The sequence below is a fragment of the Mauremys mutica genome, chromosome 21 (assembly GCF_020497125.1).
Source record: "Mauremys mutica isolate MM-2020 ecotype Southern chromosome 21, ASM2049712v1, whole genome shotgun sequence".
Taxonomy (NCBI): Eukaryota; Metazoa; Chordata; order Testudines; family Geoemydidae; genus Mauremys; species Mauremys mutica.
Genome location: NC_059092.1, coordinates 23798730 through 23819224, shown reverse-complemented (window position 1 = coordinate 23819224; position 20495 = coordinate 23798730). Strand labels below are relative to the sequence as shown.

Here is a 20495-nt window from a genome sequence, read left to right as displayed (position 1 = left end):
AGATGGAGCCAGTGTGTGTAGCCCTAGGGATTCTAGAATGGCCCTAAAATCCTTCAGACTATGTAATTTAATGTCTATCTGCTCTGAAAAGAGTGACAAGCCTTCAAAGGGGAGGTCCTGCACCATTTGCTGCACTTCCAGGGAAGGCCTGAGGACTGCAGCCATGAGCTCTTCCTCATAACCACAACCAAAACCATGGTTCATGCTATGGAGTCTACTGTGTCCAAAGCCACCGGAAGTGATGCTTCTGCCACCACTCTTCCTTCTTCAACTAACACCGAGAATTCGGCTCTAGATTCCTGTGGCAACAGCTGCCTGAACTTAGACATTGAACTCCAAGAATTAACGTCATAGCGTAGACCTTCCTGCCAAAAAGATCTAACTTTTTGGGATCCTTGGTCTCTGGAGTTGGTCCTTGTTACCTGTGTGCTCCGGTTCGTTCACCGCTGTAACCACCAGTGAACTCGGAGGAGGCTGAGTATATAAGAATTTGAATCCCTTGGATGGGACGAAGTACTTCTTCTCCATCTTCTTCGCTGTAGGTTGCAGAGATGCTAGCGTCTGCCATAAAGCTTTTATAGGGTCCAAAATGGCATCGTTAAGGGGCAAAGCCACTTGCAATGGATCGGATGGTGCCAGGATATCCACTAGAACATGGGAGGACTCTGAAATATCCTCTGCCTGAATTGTCAGGTTTGAGTTACTCTCCTGAGAAGCTTCTGGTGTGCTCTGTAGTCATCCTGAGAGGGGGCTATAGATCACAGTTGCCAACTTTCACATGGTAAATAAGCAGCCAGACTTTCACAATAAGCCAAAAATCAAGATAATTCCATTTCAAAACAAGGCCAAAATAAGCCAATCCCTAAAACCCCAACACTCTATGTGACCAGATCCCCCTGGCGTGCAGACTGTGTTGGGCCTGCTGTGCACCCCTGACTCTCTCCCCCCCTTGCCCCTGCTTGCCCCTCCTTGCCAGGAGCCAATCAAAAAAAAAGAAGCAAGCTACAACAAGTTTCAAGCCAAACAAGCAACAAGCTACAAGCAAAAACCTAGCCAACAAGCAACTCACAAGTCAATTAAGCCAAACACAAGCCAAATTTCTGTGTTTTTTCCGCAAGTTTGGCATGTTTGCTATAGATGTTTCTGCCACTGCCTCATCAGACTAGGAAGAAAAAGAAGTCTGCATAGCCATGGAGCACTGTTCTTCTCCTTCTGCACCAGAAGGATCTCACGGTGCTGTTACTGGGGGCTTGGTACTGTGCTCGGTACCAGTAGATGATTCCTACACCATAGGAGCTCTACACTCCAAAACAATGGAGTATGATCTCCTGGACTGCAATCCTTGGACTAGTGAAAATGCCCTGGGAGTTCAGAAAGGCCATTGCATGGGCATTTGCCACTGTGCTGGTGGCCAGGCCATTGGCAGGATACCCTGGCTCTTGTCAGCCGTTGGGTAGAGCCAGTTGGAGAGATGTCAGCTCCTGCGGGAGGTGTAAGACTCCGTCTTCAAGTCTGACTCAAGAAGTTGCTTCTTGGTGACCAAAGCAGAACAGTACCAACTGGTGCTGGAGAGTAGTGCCTGGAATGGGGACACCAGTGCTGCGCCATCATGGCAGGCTTCCCTTTTGACGACACTTGGGGCCTCGGTGCCGTGGTTGACCTTGTTTCTGGTGCCAGCAATGACAATTCCCGAACAGTGGGAGATGGCGGTACTGGGAGTGATGCAACTCCCTTGCTGTCTCAAATGCCTCCGGTGTGGATGGTAGTGCCAGGACTGTACTCTGGTGGCTCTCTCTTGGTGGAGAGTCAAACAGTGCCACACTTGACAGATCCGGGGCCAGAGTCAACAGTGCCATGCAGGCAGCTGGCTTCTTAGTGGCGTGGCATGGTGTCTCACTCTGCCTGGCTCTCTGCAACTGGTGGACCTTGGGGTTGGGGAGTGCCTCCAGTCCATCTTCTTCTGCTTCTTTCTTGCACCAGTGATGGAGAGCAGTGCCAAGAATCCCATGGAGGAGTAGACTTCTTCTGCACCAGAGGTGACTGATTGTGTGGAGAGTCCCAGGACTGAAGAGGAGTCCTTTCTTGATGCCAGAGAGGCCGAACTACGCTGCCTTTTCATCAGAGATGCCAGAGTATTTCTCACCAGGGTAGAAGTGCTCAGAGGTGAGTTGGTGTAGCTTGGCTCTGAGGGAGGATGGAGTGCTGCCTCCATGAGGAAGAATTTCAGTCTCTTATCCCTGTCCTTCTGAGTGCAGGGCCTGAACCCTTTACAAATTCTGCAGTGCTCTTGCGGGACTCCCTCAAACACTTAAGGCAGCTAGAATGGGGATCACTGCTAGGCACCGGCTTGTGGCATGGCGCACACTGCTTAAATCCCAGGGATCGAGGCATGCCCTGGTGCCAAGAGGTGTTAACCCCACTAAGCAGGGTTCTCTAACCAAAATACTAAAAATTGGAACCAAAACTTAACCACTAGTGAATAATTATATACAAGAAGTCGAAAAAGTCCACTGAGAGGAGTACTTGCGAAGAACACAAGGACAAGCTGACATTCCAGCAACCATCACAGGTGGTAAGAAGGAACTAAGGGGACCATGAGTCAGCAGGGCCCTATATACTGGTGCTATGAAGGCACGACTTCAGGGGGTCCCAGAGCCAACCCGACAGATACCACTGAGGGGAAAACTTTCCAGCGGCAGTGCCTGGGGCGAGCATATACCTACGCTGAAATAGACATGAGCAAGCACTCAAAGAAGAATCCCTAGTTCTTGTGTTATGTGAAGAGGTAAATATCACTTCCCCATTCACCTTCTCCACACCATTCATGGTTTTATACATCTCTATCATATCCCCATGTCCTCTCTTTTCTAAGCTGAACCATCCCAAACCTTTTAATTTCTCCTCATATGGAAGCTGTTTCATACCCCTGATTATTTTTGTTGCCCTTCTCTGCACCTTTTCCAATTCTAATATATCTTTTTTGAGATGGGGTGACCAGAACTGCACACAGTATTCAAGATGTGGGCATACCGTGGATTTATATAGAGGCAATATGATATTTTCTGCTTTATTATCTATCCCTTTGCCAATGGCTCCTAACATTCTATTAGTTTTTTTTAACTGTCTCTACACAATGAGCAGATGTTTTCAGAGAATTACCGATGATGACTCCAAGATATCTTTCTTGAGTGGTAATAGCTAATTTAGACCCCATCACTTTGTATATGTAATTTCCAGTGTGCATTACTTTGAATTTCATTTGCCATTTTTGTCACCCAGTTTAGTGAGATCCCTTTGCAACTCTTCGCAGTCAGCCTTAGGCATAACTTGAGTAATTTTATGTCATCTAAATATTTTTCCACCTCACCGTTTACTCCTTTTTTAAGATAATTTATGAATATGTTGAAAAGCACAGGTCCAAGTACAGATCTTTGGGGGACCCTGCTATTTACCTCTTTCCATTGTGAAAACTGACCATTTATTCCTACCCTTTGTTTTCTTTCTTTTACTGATCTATTATCCTGTTATCCCATAGCTGCTCACTTTGTCAAAGGCTTTCTGAAAGTCCAATTATACCTTATTGACTGGATCATCCTTGTCTACATGCTCAAAGAATTCTAGTAGATTGGTGAGGCATGATTTCCCTTTACAAAAGCTGTGTTGACTCTTCCCCAACATATTATGTTCATCTCTACGTCTGATAATTTTGTTTTTAGTTTCAACCAATTTGCCTGGTACTGAAGTGAACTCACTGGCTGTAATTGCCAGCATTGCCTCTGAAACTTTTTAAAAAACAGGTGTTACATTAGCTACCCTCTAGTCATCTGGTACAGAGGCTGATTTAAGCAATAGGTTACATACCATAATTAGTAGTTCTGCAATTTCACATTTGAGTTCCTTCAGAACTCTTAGATGAATTCCATCTGGTCCTGGTCACTTATTACTGTTTAATGTATCAATCAGTTTCAAAACTTCCTCTATTGGCACCCTGTGGGGGGAGGGTGGTTTGAGCATTGGCATACTAAACCCAGGGTTGTGAGTTCAATCCTTGTGGGGGCCATTTAGGGATCTGGGGCAAAAATCTTTCTGGGGATTGTTCCTGCTTTGAGCAGCGGGTTGGACTAGATGACTTCTTGAGGTCCCTTCCAACCCTGATATTCTGTGATTCAAATCAGGGACAGCTCCTCATATCTGCCACCTAAAAAGAATGGCTAACATGTAGAGATCTCCCTCACATCCTCTGCAGTGAAGACCAATGCTAAGAATTTATTTAGCTTCTCCACAATGGCTTTGTCTTGAGTGCTCCTTTAGCACCTTGATCATCCAGTGGCCCCCCAGTGACTGTTTGGCAGGTTTCCTACTTCTGATTTACTTATTTTTTGCTGTTCATTTATGTATCCTAAGCTAGTTGCTCTTCAAGTTCTTTCTCCACCTGTCTTATCATACTTTTTACACGTGACTGCCAGAGTTTATGCTCATTTCTATTTTCCTCACTAGGATCTGACTTCCAATTTTAAAAGGATGCCTTTTTGCCTCTAGCCACCTCTTGTACTTGGCTGTTTAGCCATGGTAGAATTCAGGGGAGGGGAGTATACCTTTAGTTTGAGCCTCTGTTACAGTGTTTTTTTCAATAGTCTCTCTTTGCGATTTGCAGGCATGACACTCTTGTGACTGTTCCTTTTAATTTCCATTTAACTAGTTTCCTCATTTTTGTGTAGTTCCCCTATTTGAAATTAAACACTACTGTGGTGGTTTTCTTTGGCATACTTCCCCCTACAAGGATGTTAAATCTATATTGTGATTGCTTTTGCCGAGTGATTCAGCTATCTTTACCTCTTGGACCAGGTCTTGTGCTTCACTTAGGACCAAATCAAGAATTGCCTCTCCCCTTCTGGGTTCCAGGGCAAGCTGCTGCAAGAGGTAGTCATTTATGGTGTCTAGAAATTTTATTTCTGCACCCCTTCCTGAGGTGACATATACCCAGACAATATGAGGATAGCTGAAATCCCCCATTATTATTGCGTTTTCTGCCTTTGTAGAATATCTAATCTCGAGCATTTCACCATCACCATCTGTGTCAGGTGGTCGGTAGTACAGTAACTCCTCACTTAAAGCCGTCCCGGTTAACGTTGTTTCGTTGCTGAACAATTAGGGAACATGCTCATATAAAGTTGTGCAATGCTCCACTATTACGTTGTTTGGCTGCCTTTCTCCACAGCTGGCAGCCTCCCTATGCCCCCTGCCCCCACAGCGCCTCCCACCTGCTGGCAGACCCCACGGATCAGTGCCTTCCCCCTCCTCCTGCCCATGGCAATCAGCTGGCTTGCGATGTGTAGGAGGCAGAAGGGAGGCATGAGGACTCGGTGTGCAGGCTCCCCCTCCCTCCCCTGCCTCTTGCCTGCAGCAATCAGCTGGTTTGCAGCATTCAGAAGGGAGGGGAGGAGCAAGGACGCAGCATGCGAAGTAAAGGGAGAGGTGGAGGGGGGGAAGAGGCAGGTCAAGGGTGGGGACTTGGGGGAAGGGGTGGAGTGGATGGGCCGAGGGTTGAGCCCCCTGCCCAAGTCAGTGCCTGTGCTTGCAAGAACAGCAAGAGGAGCAGCCAGACAATCCATCCTCTTCCACTTTCTGAGTCCATCACCTCAACCAAGCTTCATACTCAGAAGTGATGATTGTAGTATTAAATTGTTTCTTTAAAATTGTTTTAAACTTATACCTGTATTAAATTATTACTTGTTTAAAATTGTTTAAAATGTATATAATGCCTTTTGTCTGGCAAAAAAAAAATTCCCTGGAACCTACGCCCCCCTGTTTACATTAATTCTTATGGGGAAATTGGATTTGCTTAATATCGTTTTACTTAAAGTCGTATTTTTCAGGAACAGAACTACAATGTCAAGTCAGGAGTTACTGTATATTCCTACTGGTATACTCTTATTATAGAAATATGGTATTTCTAGCCATAAAGATTCTATGGGACAGTTTGATTCATTTAAGATTTTTACTATATTTGACTCTCTGCATTCTTTCACATATAGTGCCACTCCCCCAACCAGCATGACCTACTCTGTCATTTCTCTATATTTTGTACCCTGCTATCACTGTGTCTCATTGATTATCGTCATTCCACCAAGTTTCCATGATGCCTATTATACCAATAGGACAAATCCAGTTTAGCATCATTTCAGACATAGAGGTTAAAATCTGGTTTAAAGGATGTGCCCAGAGTTAGAGAAGAGTCAGTGGGTGGGTGCAGACTTTTATACCCTTCGTTCTAAAATACTGGAACAGAGCGTGGCACACACATGCATTGCCAGTGGGTAACTGTTTGCAAAGAATTCCACTGTTGCATGGGAGGCCATACAATCTCATAATGGGGCACAGATAATGTCAGGAAGAAAACTAACCAATTTCACCCCATACTTGGAAAAGTAACTGCTATAGCATATCTGGTTTAAAATGTTATTGCTAATTGAAAACATGTTTTCACAAAATTATACATTTGAACAGGTCATTATCAGATAATGTGTTAACCTTCAAAATAAGGATGCAGACAAAAAAATAAGGTAACTTTACAGAAGTTAACATTTTCTTCCTGCAAATTATATTCTTTATCTCTAGGCAAATGCTGATTTTACAACCATATCTATATCTTGCTCCCCTGTGCTTAGAATGGAGATAAAATTGAAATGGCCATTTTCTACTGTAACTGTACTGACTCTTACGGTTCCAAAGCGTATACTGGGGAAGTGCTTAAGATGTCAGGCCATAGGGGGGATGCTTTATGGAAATTTAACAATCTCTGTGAACTGAAGGATGCAGAGTGGTCAACTGTACAAATACTATATGCCTTGTCCGGAGATGAATTGATTATGAACACTTCTGCTTGGTTCCCTGGAGACTGGCATAGTAGGAAGAGAGCCTGAGACATAAGCCCTTGAATCAGAGGCCTGGTATGAGGCAGGACCCGCTGACAGAATCTGGCAACAGGGCTGATATTGCAAAAATACACATTCCTAAGAAGTGCTAGTCACAGAGTACTCACACAAACACATCCCGATATCAAGTGGTACCAGAACATTCCGATATTGAGAATGATACAAAAACATTCCCCAAGGATAACAGGAACACACTGACCCCTCCTAAAGATAAGGTCAGGATGACAGTACGTAACAGAGATGTTTTGATCAAAACATCATATACAAGGTGATGGATGATGGCTGGGCAGCAGTTCTGCAGAAAAGGACCTAGGGGTTACGGTGGACGAAAAGCTGAATATGAGTCAACAGTGTGCCCTTGTTGCCAAGAAGGCTAATGGCATTTTGGGTTGTATAAGTAGGGGCATTTCCAGCAGATCAAGGGATGTGATCATTCCCCTCTACTCAGCACTGGTGAGGCCTCATTTGGAGTACTGTGTCCAGTTTTGGGCCCCACACTACAAGAAGGATGTGGATAAATTGGAGAGAGTCCAGCGGAGGGCAACAAAAATGATTAGGGGGCTGGAGCACATGACTTATGAGGAGAGGCTGAGGGAACTGGGATTGTTTAGTCTGCAGAAGAGAAGAATGAGGGGGGATTTGATAGCTGCTTTCAACTACCTGAAAGGGGGTTCCAAAGAGGATGGATCTAGACTGTTCTCAGTGGTAGAAGATGACAGAACAAGGAGTAATGGTCTCAAGTTGCAGAGGGGGAGGTTTAGGTTGGATATTAGGAAAAACTTTTTCACTAGTAGGGTGGTGAAGAACTGGAATGGGTTACCTAGGGAGGTGGTGGAATCTCCTTCCTTAGAGGTTTTTAAGGTCAGGCTTGACAAAGCCCTGGCTGGGATGATTTAGTTGGGTTTGGTCCTGCTTTGAGCAGGGGGTTGGACTAGATGACCTCCTGAGGTCCCTTCCAACCCTGAGATTCTATGATTCTATGATTCTATGATAACTAGCCACGTTAGTCCCACCGTTTACTGAGCTGATCCATTGTTACGGGTATACATGTATTAGTGGTCTGGTAGAGTCTGCGGGCTACTAATACCGTGCTTCGTCAACAATAAACCTGGCTGGGTGCTTTTGTTCCTTAACAGATTTTGTGGTCATTGAGTGGTTTGCTTCAGGTCTGCCGTGCCAGCTGTTTGCACAGGGGTGGGATATCACACAGAGGAAAAACACACATGCAGCCAAACATCTATTAACATCTAACTACACTGGTGACTCTGACCACTAATCTGGTAAGTAAGCAAGCTGTCCTCTGTATAAATCGCAACCTAACATGACAGTTAGTCACAAGCTAGGAAACTCCCTTAACCCCAGAAAGTTTAATAAGGTATGCACGTGCTGGATTGCTAGCAAATCTCTCTTAATCTCTCTTGGCTCAGGTTTCCCTACTTTCCTAGGTTGTTCTAACCCTCCCTTTCCCTGCCTCTCCTCACTTCTGCTCTTTCTCTCTTTTTAAAAAAAGTTAAAAGTTATAGTTTTTACAAAAACCTCCAAAAAATAAAGCAATTAAAAAACAAACAAAACAACAAACAGAAAACAAGGTAAAAACTTTACTTTAAATAAATCCAATAAATTAATTATTTTAATGCTTCATTATGTTAACCCTTAACATCTATCAACATCTAACCACAACGGGAAGCCATGCAGCAACAGAGGCGTTATTATGTGACAGTGACTAGATTTAGTGATTAGCACTTGGCTATATTATTCCTGAAGAGCCAATATCAGACTGGGGTGGGCAGTGCAGGGTAGCAAAACAAAGAGGTGGAAAAAGAGAGAGGTGATCCTGCTGGCTGGGATAATGTTTATAAAGATGGTTAATGCACAGGTACGGTGAAAACAGTCTGTATACCTCTACCCAATCAAAGATTTGTTCATCATTCGCCTTGTCCTCAATAATGAGTTTTTCTAGCTGTTTGTTCAGTTCGTCAGCAGAGAGTTCTTCCTCTGAAAGTGCTTCTGAGGAACTGGAACAGTCAGACACTGTGAAGTCCAACTTCTGCAACATTAGAAGTTATGAGAAATGATTAAATATGCTTTTCTACACTGGATCATACTAAGGCAAAAGAACAAGCAACACTTTATTCTGTTTTATCATTATAATAACGTATGTCTTACCTTTAATTTAAAAGAATCAGAGCAATTTACACACAACACACTGATGTACAATTTATTCTGAGGGATCACTTCATCCAGCAAGGAAATGCAGCCACCTTTGAGGAAAAAAGTGGCACAGTGCAACACTCCACTCCACTTTAACCCATGAAATGAAGACATATACATTGTCTAATTGAAACTACAGGGAGCCAGAATGCAAATACAAGATTTAGAAGTTGATCACAAAGGAGGGCTGTCAAGTGATTAAAAAAATTAATTGCAATTAATCACGCTGTTAAACAATAATAGAATAGAATAGAATAGAATAGAAAGTGCAGAGTCCTGCATTTAGGACAGAAGAATCCCATGCACTGCTACAGACTAGGGACCGAATGGCTGGGCAGCAGTTCTGCAGAAAGGGACCTAGGGGTTACGGTGGATGAAAAGCTGAATATGAGTCAACAGTGTGCCCTTGTTGCCAAGAAGGCTAATGGCATTTTGGGTTGTATAAGTAGGGGCATTTCCAGCAGATCGAGGGATGTGATCATTCCCCTCTATTCAGCACTGGTGAGGCCTCATTTGGAGTACTGTGTCCAGTTTTGGGCCCCACACTACAAGAAGGATGTGGATAAATTGGAGAGAGTCCAGCGGAGGGCAACAAAAATGATGAGGGGGCTGGAGCACATGACTTACGAGGAGAGGCTGAGGGAACTGAGATTGTTTAGCCTGCAGAAGAGAAGAATGAGGGGGGATTTGATAGCTGCTTTCAACTACCTGAAAGGGGGTTCCAAAGAGCATGGATCTAGACTGTTCTCAGTGGTAGAAGATGACAGAACAAGGAGTAATGGTCTCAAGTTGCAGAGGGGGAGGTTTAGGTTGGACATTAGGAACAACTTTTTCACTAGTAGGGTGGTGAAGCACTGGAATGGGTTACCTAGGGAGGTGGTGGAATCTTCTTCCTTAGAGGTTTTTAAGGTCAGGCTTGAGAAAGCCCTGGCTGGGATGATTTAGTTGGGTTTGATCCTGCTTTGAGCAGGGGGTTGGACTAGATGACCTCCTGAGGTCCCTTCCAACCCTGAGATTCTATGATTCTATGAATATCATTTATTTAAATATTTTGGATGTTTTCTACATTTTCAAATAGATTGATTTCAATTACAACACAGTATACAAAATGTACAGTGCTCACTTTATATTTATTTTTATTACAAATATTTGCACTGTAAAAACCAAAAGAAATAGTATTTTTCAATTCACCTGATACAAGTACTGTAGTGCAATCTCTTTATCATGAAAGCTTAACTTACAAATGTAGAATTATGGACAAAAAATAACTGCATTCAAAAATAAAACAATGTAAAACTTCAGAGCCTACAAGTCCACTCAGTCCTACTTCTTGTTCAGCCAATTGCTCAGACAAACAAGTTTGTTTACATTTGCAGGAGATAAAGTTGTCCACTTCTTGTTTACATTGTCACCTAAAAGTGAGAACAGGCGTTCGCATGGTACTGTTGTAGCCAGTGTCGCAATATATTTAGGTTCCAGATATGGTAAAGATTCATATGACCCTTCATGCTTCGAACACCATTCCAGAGGACATGCATTCATGTGATGGGTTCTGCTTGATAATGATTCAAAGCAGTGCGGACTGACCCATGTTCATTTTCATTATCTGAGTCAGATGCCACCAGCAGAAGGTTGATTTTCTTTTTTGGTGGTTTGGGTTCTGTAGTTTCCCCATCAGGGTACTGCTTTTTTAAGATTTCTGAAAGCATGCATCACATCTTTTGGAAAGCACTTCAGATTTTTAAACCTTGTGTCAAGTGCTGTAGCTATTTTTAGATATCTCACACTGGTATCTTCTTTGCATTTAAAACGAACAACGTGCTGGGTCATCAAGACTGCTATAACATGAAGTGTATGGCATATGTGGGTAAAACAAAGCAGGAGACATACAATTCTCCCCCCAAGGAGTTCAGTCACAAATTTAATTAATGCATAATTTTTTTAACGAGCATTGCCAACATAGAAGCATGTTCTCTGGAATGGTGTCCGAAGCATGAAGGGGGCATATGAATGTTTAGCATATCCAGTAGTAAATATCTTGCAATGCCAGCTACAAAAGTGCCATGCGACCACCTGTTTTCACTGTCAGGTGACACTAAATAAGAAGCAGCATTATCTCCCGTAAATGTAAACAAACTTGTTTATCTTAGCAATTGGCTGAACAAGAAGTAGTACTGAGTGGATTGTAGGCTCTGAAGTTTTACATTGTTTTTGAATGCAGTTATGCAACAACAAAAATCTACATTTGTAAGTTGCACTTTCATGATAGAGATTGCACTACAGTATTTGTATGAATTAAATTGAAAAATACTATTTTTTATCATTTTTAGAACATAAGAACATAAGAAAGGCCATACCGGGTCAGACCAAAGGTCCATCTAGCCCAGTATCTGTCTACCGACAGTGGCCAATGCCAGGTGCCCCAGAGGGAGTGAACCTAACAGGCATTGATCAAGAGATCTCTCTCCTGCCATCCATCTCCATCCTCTGACGAACAGAGGCTAGGGACACCATTCTTTACCCATCCTGGCTAATAGCCATTTATGGACTTAGCCACCATGAATTTATCCAGTCCCCTTTTAAACATTGTTATAGTCCTAGCCTTCACAACCTCCTCAGGTAAGGAGTTCCACAAGTTGACTGTGCGCTGCGTGAAGAAGAACTTCCTTTTATTTGTTTTAAACCTGCTGCCTATTAATTTCATTTGGTGACCCCTAGTTCTTGTGTTATGGGAATAAGTAAATAACTTTTCCTTATGCACTTTCTCAACATCACTCATGATTTTATATACCTCTATCATGTCCCCCATTAGTCTTCTCTTTTCCAAGCTGAAGAGTCCTAGCCTCTTTAATCTTTCCTCATATGGGACCCTCTCTAAACCCCTAATCATTTTAGTTGCCCTTTTCTGAACCTTTTCTAGTGCTAGAATATCTTTTTTGAGGTGAGGAGACCACATCTGTACACAGTATTCGAGATGTGGGCGTACCATGGATTTATATAAGGGCAATAATATATTCTCAGTCTTATTCTCTATCCCCTTTTTAATGATTCCTAACATCCTGTTTGCTTTTTTGACCGCCTCTGCACACTGCGTGGACATCTTTAGAGAACTATCCACGATGACGCCAAGATCTTTTTCCTGACTCGTTGTAGCTAAATTAGCCCCCATCATGTTGTATGTATAGTTGGGGTTATTTTTTCCAATGTGCATTACTTTACATTTATCCACATTAAATTTCATTTGCCATTTTGTTGCCCAATCACTTAGTTTTGTGAGATCTTTTTGAAGTTCTTCACAATCTGCTTTGGTCTTAACTATCTTGAGTAGTTTAGTATCATCTGCAAACTTTGCCACCTCACTGTTTACCCCTTTCTCCAGATCATTTATGAATAAATTGAATAGGATTGGTCCTAGGACTGACCCTTGGGGAACACCACTAGTTACCCCTCTCCATTCTGAGAATTTACCATTAATTCCTACCCTTTGTTCCCTGTCCTTTTAACCAGTTCTCAATCCATGAAAGGACCTTCCCTTTTATCCCATGACAGCTTAATTTACGTAAGAGCCTTTGGTGAGGGACCTTGTCAAAGGCTTTCTGGAAATCTAAGTACACTATGTCCACCGGATCCCCCTTGTCCACATGTTTGTTGACCCCTTCAAAGAACTCTAATAGATTAGTAAGACACGATTTCCCTTTACAGAAACCATGTTGACTATTGCTCAAGAGTTTATGTTTTTCTATGTGTCTGACAATTTTATTCTTTACTATTGTTTCAACTAATTTGCCCGGTACAGACATTAGACTTACCGGTCTGTAATTGCCGGGATCACCCCTAGAGCCCTTTTTAAATATTGGCGTTACATTAGCTAACTTCCAGTCATTGGGTACCGAAGCCGATTTAAAGGACAGGTTACAAACCTTAGTTAATAGTTCCGCAACTTCACATTTGAGTTCTTTCAGAACTCTTGGGTGAATGCCATCTGGTCCCGGTGACTTGTTAATGTTGAGTTTATCAATTAATTCCAAAACCTCCTCTAGTGACACTTCAGTCTGTGACAGTTCCTCAGATTTGTCATCTACAAAAGCCAGCTCAGGTTTGGAAATCTCCCTAACATCCTCAGCCGTGAAGACTGAAGCAAAGAATCCATTTAGTTTCTCCGCAATGACTTTATCGTCTTTAAGCGCTCCTTTTGTATTTTGATCGTCAAGGGGCCCCACTGGTTGTTTAGCAGGCTTCCTGCTTCTGATGTACTTAAAAAAAACATTTTGTTATTACCTTTGGAGTTTTTGGCTAGCCGTTCTTTAAACTCCTCTTTGGCTTTTCTTATTACACTCTTGCACTTAAGTTGGCAGTGTTTGTGCTCCTTTCTATTTGCCTCACTAGGATTTGACTTCCACTTTTTAAAGGAAGTCTTTTTATCTCTCACTGCTTCTTTTACATGGTTCTTTTACAGTGCAAATATTTGTAATAAAAATGATAATATAAAGTGAGCACCATACACTTTGTATTCTGAAACCTTTGTATTCTGTTGTAATTAAAATCAATATATTTCAAAATGTAGAAAAACATCCACAAATATTTAATAAATTTAAATTGGTATTCTATTGTTTAACAGTGCGATTAAAACTAAGATTAATTTTTTAAATCACAATTAATTTTTTTGAGTTAATCGCATGAGTTAACTGCGATTAATTGAAAGCCCTGTCAGGCAGCTAAAGCTAAAACACTATTTTTGCAAAATGTGACATAGACTCTATAATGATCACTTGTTCTCAGATCTTGGTTTTACATTGCATTCCCAGTAGCACAGTACTCTCTAAAATCAGGCTGGGCCACTGTTTCATTACTGACTCAAGGGAAGAGTGCCATTATTTAATCACCCACATCACTTTCAAGCGTTCCTTTAGTGTCTTCCACCAAATGTACTGCCTAAACATAATCTGAATAACTGGAGTACCTCATTTTGACAATATTTAGGGATGGAACTGAAAGGAACAACTAGGACTCAAAGTAAAAATAAAATACAAACCAATGGGCTAAATGTATCTTACAAATACACCTCACAGGGTTCTTCTCTAGCAGAAACTTGCTATCAACTCACGTGCTCCATGAGAAAGGTATGTACATCCTCCCCTTCAGATAAGTAGTCCTTCCAACTGAGGCCAGCCTCCCTCCATAAGGCTCCTACTTTCTTATGGCTCTAAAACACAAAGCAATTTGTTCATTTTTTAAATCTGAAGAGAAAAGCACAGTAGCTTAAACAGGCTGGAATGGTGCTGCTGCATAAAGAGAAATAAATAATCATTTAGCCATAAAAAATATGCCTAACCATGATGTGAAAACTTCCAGAAAGCCTGTGCTGGAGAAATTAGATATAGTATCCTACCTTTTACAGGTAAATGTTGTATCTTGTAAGATGCTCAGATGCCACAATGTTGTGTAATAAATATGGCTGGCTTGATGTGATATATGGAGTTTGCAACAACATGACCAAAGATCATCTACAATAAAGTGACCATATGTAAAAGTGTGGTCCAGTGGACATGATACAGAATTGGGACTCAAATGACCTGGGTTATACTCCTAGTTCTGCCACTGACTTGCTGTGCCTTAGTAAGAAATTACTTATTTTTCTATCCCTCTAAGTAAATAAAGTTAGAGCATGTCTACTTTAGAAAAATCATGTTTACATGGATATCTTCTGTATGGAGATCAATCCTCAAGGTCATGTGTGTGACATCAAGGTCACAGTTTAAATTCTACAATTCATTGTAAATCTATGGAAAATTACCTTTACAACCATATGTGGCACAATCTTCTGCATCTGACAGTCTAGTAGACTTCATGCCTGACCTTTTAGAATTCCCCAAAATGTTGATATATATAATAAACAATATTGAAGATAGTGATAGTAATAAGCTCTTCTTTAGTGCCTTCCACCCAAGAATCTCAAAATTCTTTGCAAATATTAACGAATTAAGCCTCACAACACATGTTTGGTAAGGTATTATTATCCTCATTTTACAAATGGATTACTGAGTGTCTAATGTTAGACTTCAAGATAAATGTGGCCTGATTTTCAGAGGCAGATTATAGTCAGTGGGAGCTGCTTGTGCTCAGTATTTCTGTGACTCACACCTCAGATTTAGGTGACTAAATATGGTGTTGGATGCCTGACTTTAGGCAGAGCTAGAAATAGAACCCAGATCTTCTGACTGTAGGCTGTGCTTTAACCACAAGATCATGGCTCCTCTCCCTGCTCTTCTCCCATGATATAGAGAAAATGGCAAACCACAGTCCAAACAAGCAGCAAATTACTAATTTAAAAAAATAAAAGATAAGCTTCTAGATACACGAAGGAGCTGTTGCATGGAAAAGCTTCTGGAATAACTGACCTCATTTGAACGCATACTTTAAAAAGGAGGTGCTGAATTTTACAGGGTTTAATGTATAAGACTACACAAAGTGAATTATTTAGCCTGACCTTAGAAATAAAATTTTAAAAATATGATACACTTATAGGGAAACTATCAAGGTGTCTGTAAAGACAACTGTGAAAATGTGCAAAAGAGCTTTAAAAGTTACATGGTGAACAGGTATCTCTATCCCTAGACTAGAGACAGGTCAATCTCAAGAGTTTGCAAGTTTAGTTTGGATAAACATCCAGAAGTCTGAATGGCCATCTGAAGCTTATCCGAATTCCCAGAACCTCTCAGGTCTGCAAGAACAGGCTCTTTTGCGTGATTGCCAGTACTTCTTGTTTCTGATCATCCCAGAAATACCTTGAGAATGGCTCTCTTGCAATATTTCAGCACTCCAGCTTCTGGAAGAAGCCAGGTACAGAGGTACCTACAAAAGGGAAATGTGATAAGAAAATCGTAACCCAACTTTTTGGATTCTGATGAGGCTTGGTTTGAAATTTGGGGGAGGAAAGACAGGTTTCTTATGTTATTCACACAGGTTCACCTATACCGAAATGTTGGGAATATGAGCACATTGTCTTTATGCATGATTATTTATTTTCTGCACCCAACACAATTTATAAGTTATATCCCAGCATACTTACCATTTGTTTGCATAGAAGGTGCAATATTTCAGAAAGCAAGACACCAGCTCTTCCCACAGGAAGTAAAGGTTTGCTAAATTCTCTGAAATGGAACAGAAATAAATACTTTTATTATAATCTTTTATTGTCCCAGACAAGTTATACTGTTGTGAAAAGCAGCTCTTGATTCAGGGCAAGACAGAGGTGGGGATCAAGCTGATGCAGAAAACTGCACAGCTTTAAATTCTGCTCTGTATATGGGATCTCATCTTGCTCCCACTGAAGTTAATGTTAAAGCTCTGATCAACTTCACTGATGCAGAATTGGGCCCATATTAGACTAAAACTTAAAAAAACTGCACATGAACAATTAAAACACCTTTATACCTTTTTTTTACATAGGGCCAAATCTACTTATTTTGATGGGATGAGGATTTGGTCTGTACTTGTAGATTGTAAGGCCTAGATTTTAAACGTATGCAGGTCCTTGATTTCAATAGGAGTTAGATGCCCAAGTACCTTTAAAAACCTGTCCCTAAGCTCTTTGGAGCAGGGAACTGTCGCTTTCTAGATATTAGTATAGTGCTACAATAACAGGGCCCAAGCCTGGTTGGCCTATCTGTGCTGCTGCAATATAAATGTGATTGAAGATGATAATGATAAAAATATAGTAATGGTCTGATTTTGGAAAATGGGTTTCCATTTTTGTGGGTGTAGCTTTGTGCTCCTGGTTAATAGTAATCAGGTAGATGTCTAAGTGGTAATTAATTCTAGGCACAATTATCACAGGTGAAAAACTGTATCTTCAGAAAATGAAGGCAGAGGTCACATCCCCTTAAAAGATCAGGGCCTTAATATTTCCCTGAGTCACTCTGGTCCTACAACTTTAGTTTGTTTTTAAATCAGCTAGAAAAAAACTGGGACTGAAGAGGATTGATAGATAGCGTTTAAAAAAAAAAAAAGAAGAAGAAAGACTGCACAACAGCCAGGGCTGGCTCCAGGCACCAGCTTAGCAAGCAGGTGCTTGGGGCGGCCACTTCGGAGAGCGGCGGCATGTCCAGCTATTTGACGGCAATTCGGCAGAGGGTCCCTCACTCCCGGTCAGAGCGAAGGACCTCCCGCTGAATTGCCGCAGATTGCGATTGCAGCCTTTTTTTTTTTTTTTTTGGCTGCTTGGGGCGGCAAAACCCCTGGAGCCGGCCCTGACAATAGCAAGCTCCTTTACCATCAGAGCTTCCATATTAATGCAAATTTGATTTCTGGAACACCTCTCACAAGGTCTCACATTGACTCTCACATCTGAGTTTCATATTATTCCTGTCTAGTCAACTGACAGAAGTCATGCTGCTTAGATGTTATAGCATAATCAGGCTAGTTTAGGCATGACGGTCACTGAAATAGCATTGCTTACATTGTAAGTTCTCTCATAGAGATTCCTCCTTCTTTTAACATGGGGGTCACCAATTCAGCTAGATACAACCAAATATGTGGTATATCAATGGCCATATCATCTGCCAGCTCCAAGGTGTCTGAAAACCTTTGAAAGAAAGGAGAAACTCCAAATATTAAATCCAATTCCAATCTCAGTGATTTTTTTTCTGCCAAGTAAATCCACTCTGCATTATATACTTTTGATTTTTTTAAAAAGCCCAATGCTATACCATGCAATCCTCTCCAGGTTATTGTGTAGCATAATTACCTCTTGGAAATGCTGAAGCACTGGAAGTACGTGCAAAAGGAAATTCCCTCCATGTAACTGGAGTGCCATGGAAGGTGGTAGTCAAAACATACAGGAAAACAATTTTTAAAACTCCCATTACCCAATAATGAGCTGCTCATTAACAGTCCTGACATCTGTAAGGATAAAAAGCGTTTTCTTTTTTAAATACAAAACCTCTAAAAAACATGAATTTTACATGTGGGAGGACACAGAAAATATGGTATAAGATTTTCAACGGAACAATGTTTGATTAAGTCTGGTGTCTAAAACATAACACAAGAAAATAGTCAATAAACCGGAATGTGGCCTTCCAAAAGCACAATGACAAATGATCAATGAACCAGCTTCATGTTTCATCAGTGGTACCAGGCACTCACTTTTTACCTGGTGGATTATAAATGCTTCTCTATCAGAAAATTCACACTGATTCATTGGTTCCCAGGAACCTTCAATAGTCTTGTGGTATCCATTTTAAATGGTTTCTGATGAATTCTCTTTTTCTTGTTCACTGGTTTCAGGGATGGTTTTTGAGCTGCTGTCTCATATGCCTGTTTCTTCATTAAGTCTTCTGGTACTGATTCATCATGGGTTTGCCAGTAATTTGGCTGTTTATTTCCTGTCATGCAGAGAACTTCGCACTAGAGTTGAAATTAGTTTAGATTTTGTGCTATGATCTTGTCTCAAGACCATGGCCCTGAATCGCATGGTAACATGTCTTGGCTGAACAGTATAGCAAGTCTTTAGCAATTTTGCTGTATGTCCACTGAATGTCTGGCTCTCCATCCTCATTCGGTTATCTCTAGTGCATTCATTTGGTTTCTCACCCTTCTGTCCCCCCCAGGAATACCACACATCCTAATACTTCACCAACAGTCCACTTCTTTGGGCACAGTAACTCCTTATCAATATCAAGTGAAGTGTCATAAATTGTAGTTTACAGTGTTGTGGTAGCTGTGTTGGTCCCAGGATATTAGAGAGACAGGATGGGTGAGGTAATACCTTTTACTGGACTAACATCTGTTGGTGAAAGAGACAAGCTTTCAAGATACACAGCTCTTCTTCTGGTCTGAAGACCAGACTCAATGTGAATAATCCTGAATCTGTAAGTCACTGCACGTGAACGCACACACACAATTTAAACCCTTGTATAAGTATTTCTTATCCTAGCTTACCTGGAACAACAGATTTTAACTAAGTATCATAAAGTATGTTAGTTTTGTGTTTTGATGACAGTTATGTGTTTCCAAAGTGAATGTTCATCTTGTCCAGCAGCAAGCCATTTACTTGGAAGGTGTACTTCCCAAACATTATACTTGGAGACCAAATGTTTCTACTCTATGATCTATCTGGCCTCCACTAGTCATAGAAGCAAAAGGGCCTTCCAAGTCTATTGATAAACCCAGGTTATGTAATCCTTCTGCATCAGTTTTTAGATTTTTTCCATGTCAAAACTCACTGTCAGTGATGGATTTGCTGACGCTGTCATCATTAAGCAGTCAATAGCAGTGTGATATGGCAACCTTTCAAATAAAAGCACCATGAAGTGACAATCTAACACCTGTTCAATGACCAATGAGGTGGCATATCTTCAATTCCTAGAGGACAGGTATGCACATCACCAGCAGCATAACTGCATTTGGCACCATACTACAGATTTGGTCCCCATAAATCAGAGCTGAGTCACTGGCAGCGGGTACTGCATGAGTGAAGCCTGTCGTGTCATTGCAAGAACGATCCCCATTCTGGGGACAGATGGAGGACTTTAGTTCAAAGAGCTGCCAATATGGCACCTTTCGCAAATATTAATTTCACTCAAATATTGATTTAACACACCTCTTACCCCCAGTTATCTGAGCCTCCTCAATGGGCAAACATAAATCCTCTTTCACCAAGGATACTTGTAGGATACTGTTGATCTCACAGGAAGCTGGGAAGGGGGTATCCCCCAACACAAAGAGTATGTTTTTGAAATTAACACAAAAAGGAATTAGAGATCTAATTAAAGTGTTCATATGGCAGAATACCAACCCCTTGAAGAAGTCCTGTTTGCTTAGCTTTTCTGACTGCACCAACTGATATAGTAACTGGCCCATGTGATCCCTGGTGATCTGACTCCTCTCGAGAGTAGACTCCACTCCGACTCGCACAAAAATGGGCAGCAGACTTTGTGCATTCAACTCCTCTACACATTGCATTGCTTCCTGTTCAAACAACACAGAGGATCATTTATCTGAATTCTGGGAAAAATCAAGACATGCAAGGCAGGAGAATGTTCTTCACTAAAACAAAGTCCACAATACTTAGTACTTTTGGCTGAAGTCAACAGATTATTTTGATACACTTCTGTCATTCAGGGAAACTGAAAGGTGAGGGTACATAATTAACATTGCTTCAAGACATCCCTGAGGCAGAGAACTCAGTAGTGGTAAAAAAAAAAAAAAAAGGTATTAGATATTTATACAGATCAGAGTGACCACAGTTACAGTTAATAGAATTTTTAAATACTCATGCTTCAGGGAATACGCTAGTTGTTAACTGACAGGTGCTAGGAAGAAAATGCTTCTATGGGCAGGGTATTCTAT

At 41.3% G+C, this 20495-nt stretch overlaps 1 protein-coding gene across 14 annotated transcripts in view; it reads right to left on the bottom strand.

The window, feature by feature from the left end:
* Positions 1–20495, bottom strand: part of EIF4G3 (eukaryotic translation initiation factor 4 gamma 3) — a 502573-nt gene that overhangs the window by 18908 nt on the left and 463170 nt on the right. For all 14 annotated transcript variants that reach the window (XM_044996525.1, XM_044996530.1, XM_044996527.1 and 11 more), the window contains 5 exons: positions 19942–20114; positions 17605–17730; positions 16216–16297; positions 14251–14349; positions 8836–8982 (listed from right to left, as the gene is read on the bottom strand). In XM_044996525.1, coding sequence (XP_044852460.1) covers positions 8836–8982; positions 14251–14349; positions 16216–16297; positions 17605–17730; positions 19942–20114 — 627 coding nt within the window. The remainder of the gene's footprint in view (positions 1–8835; positions 8983–14250; positions 14350–16215; positions 16298–17604; positions 17731–19941; positions 20115–20495) is intronic.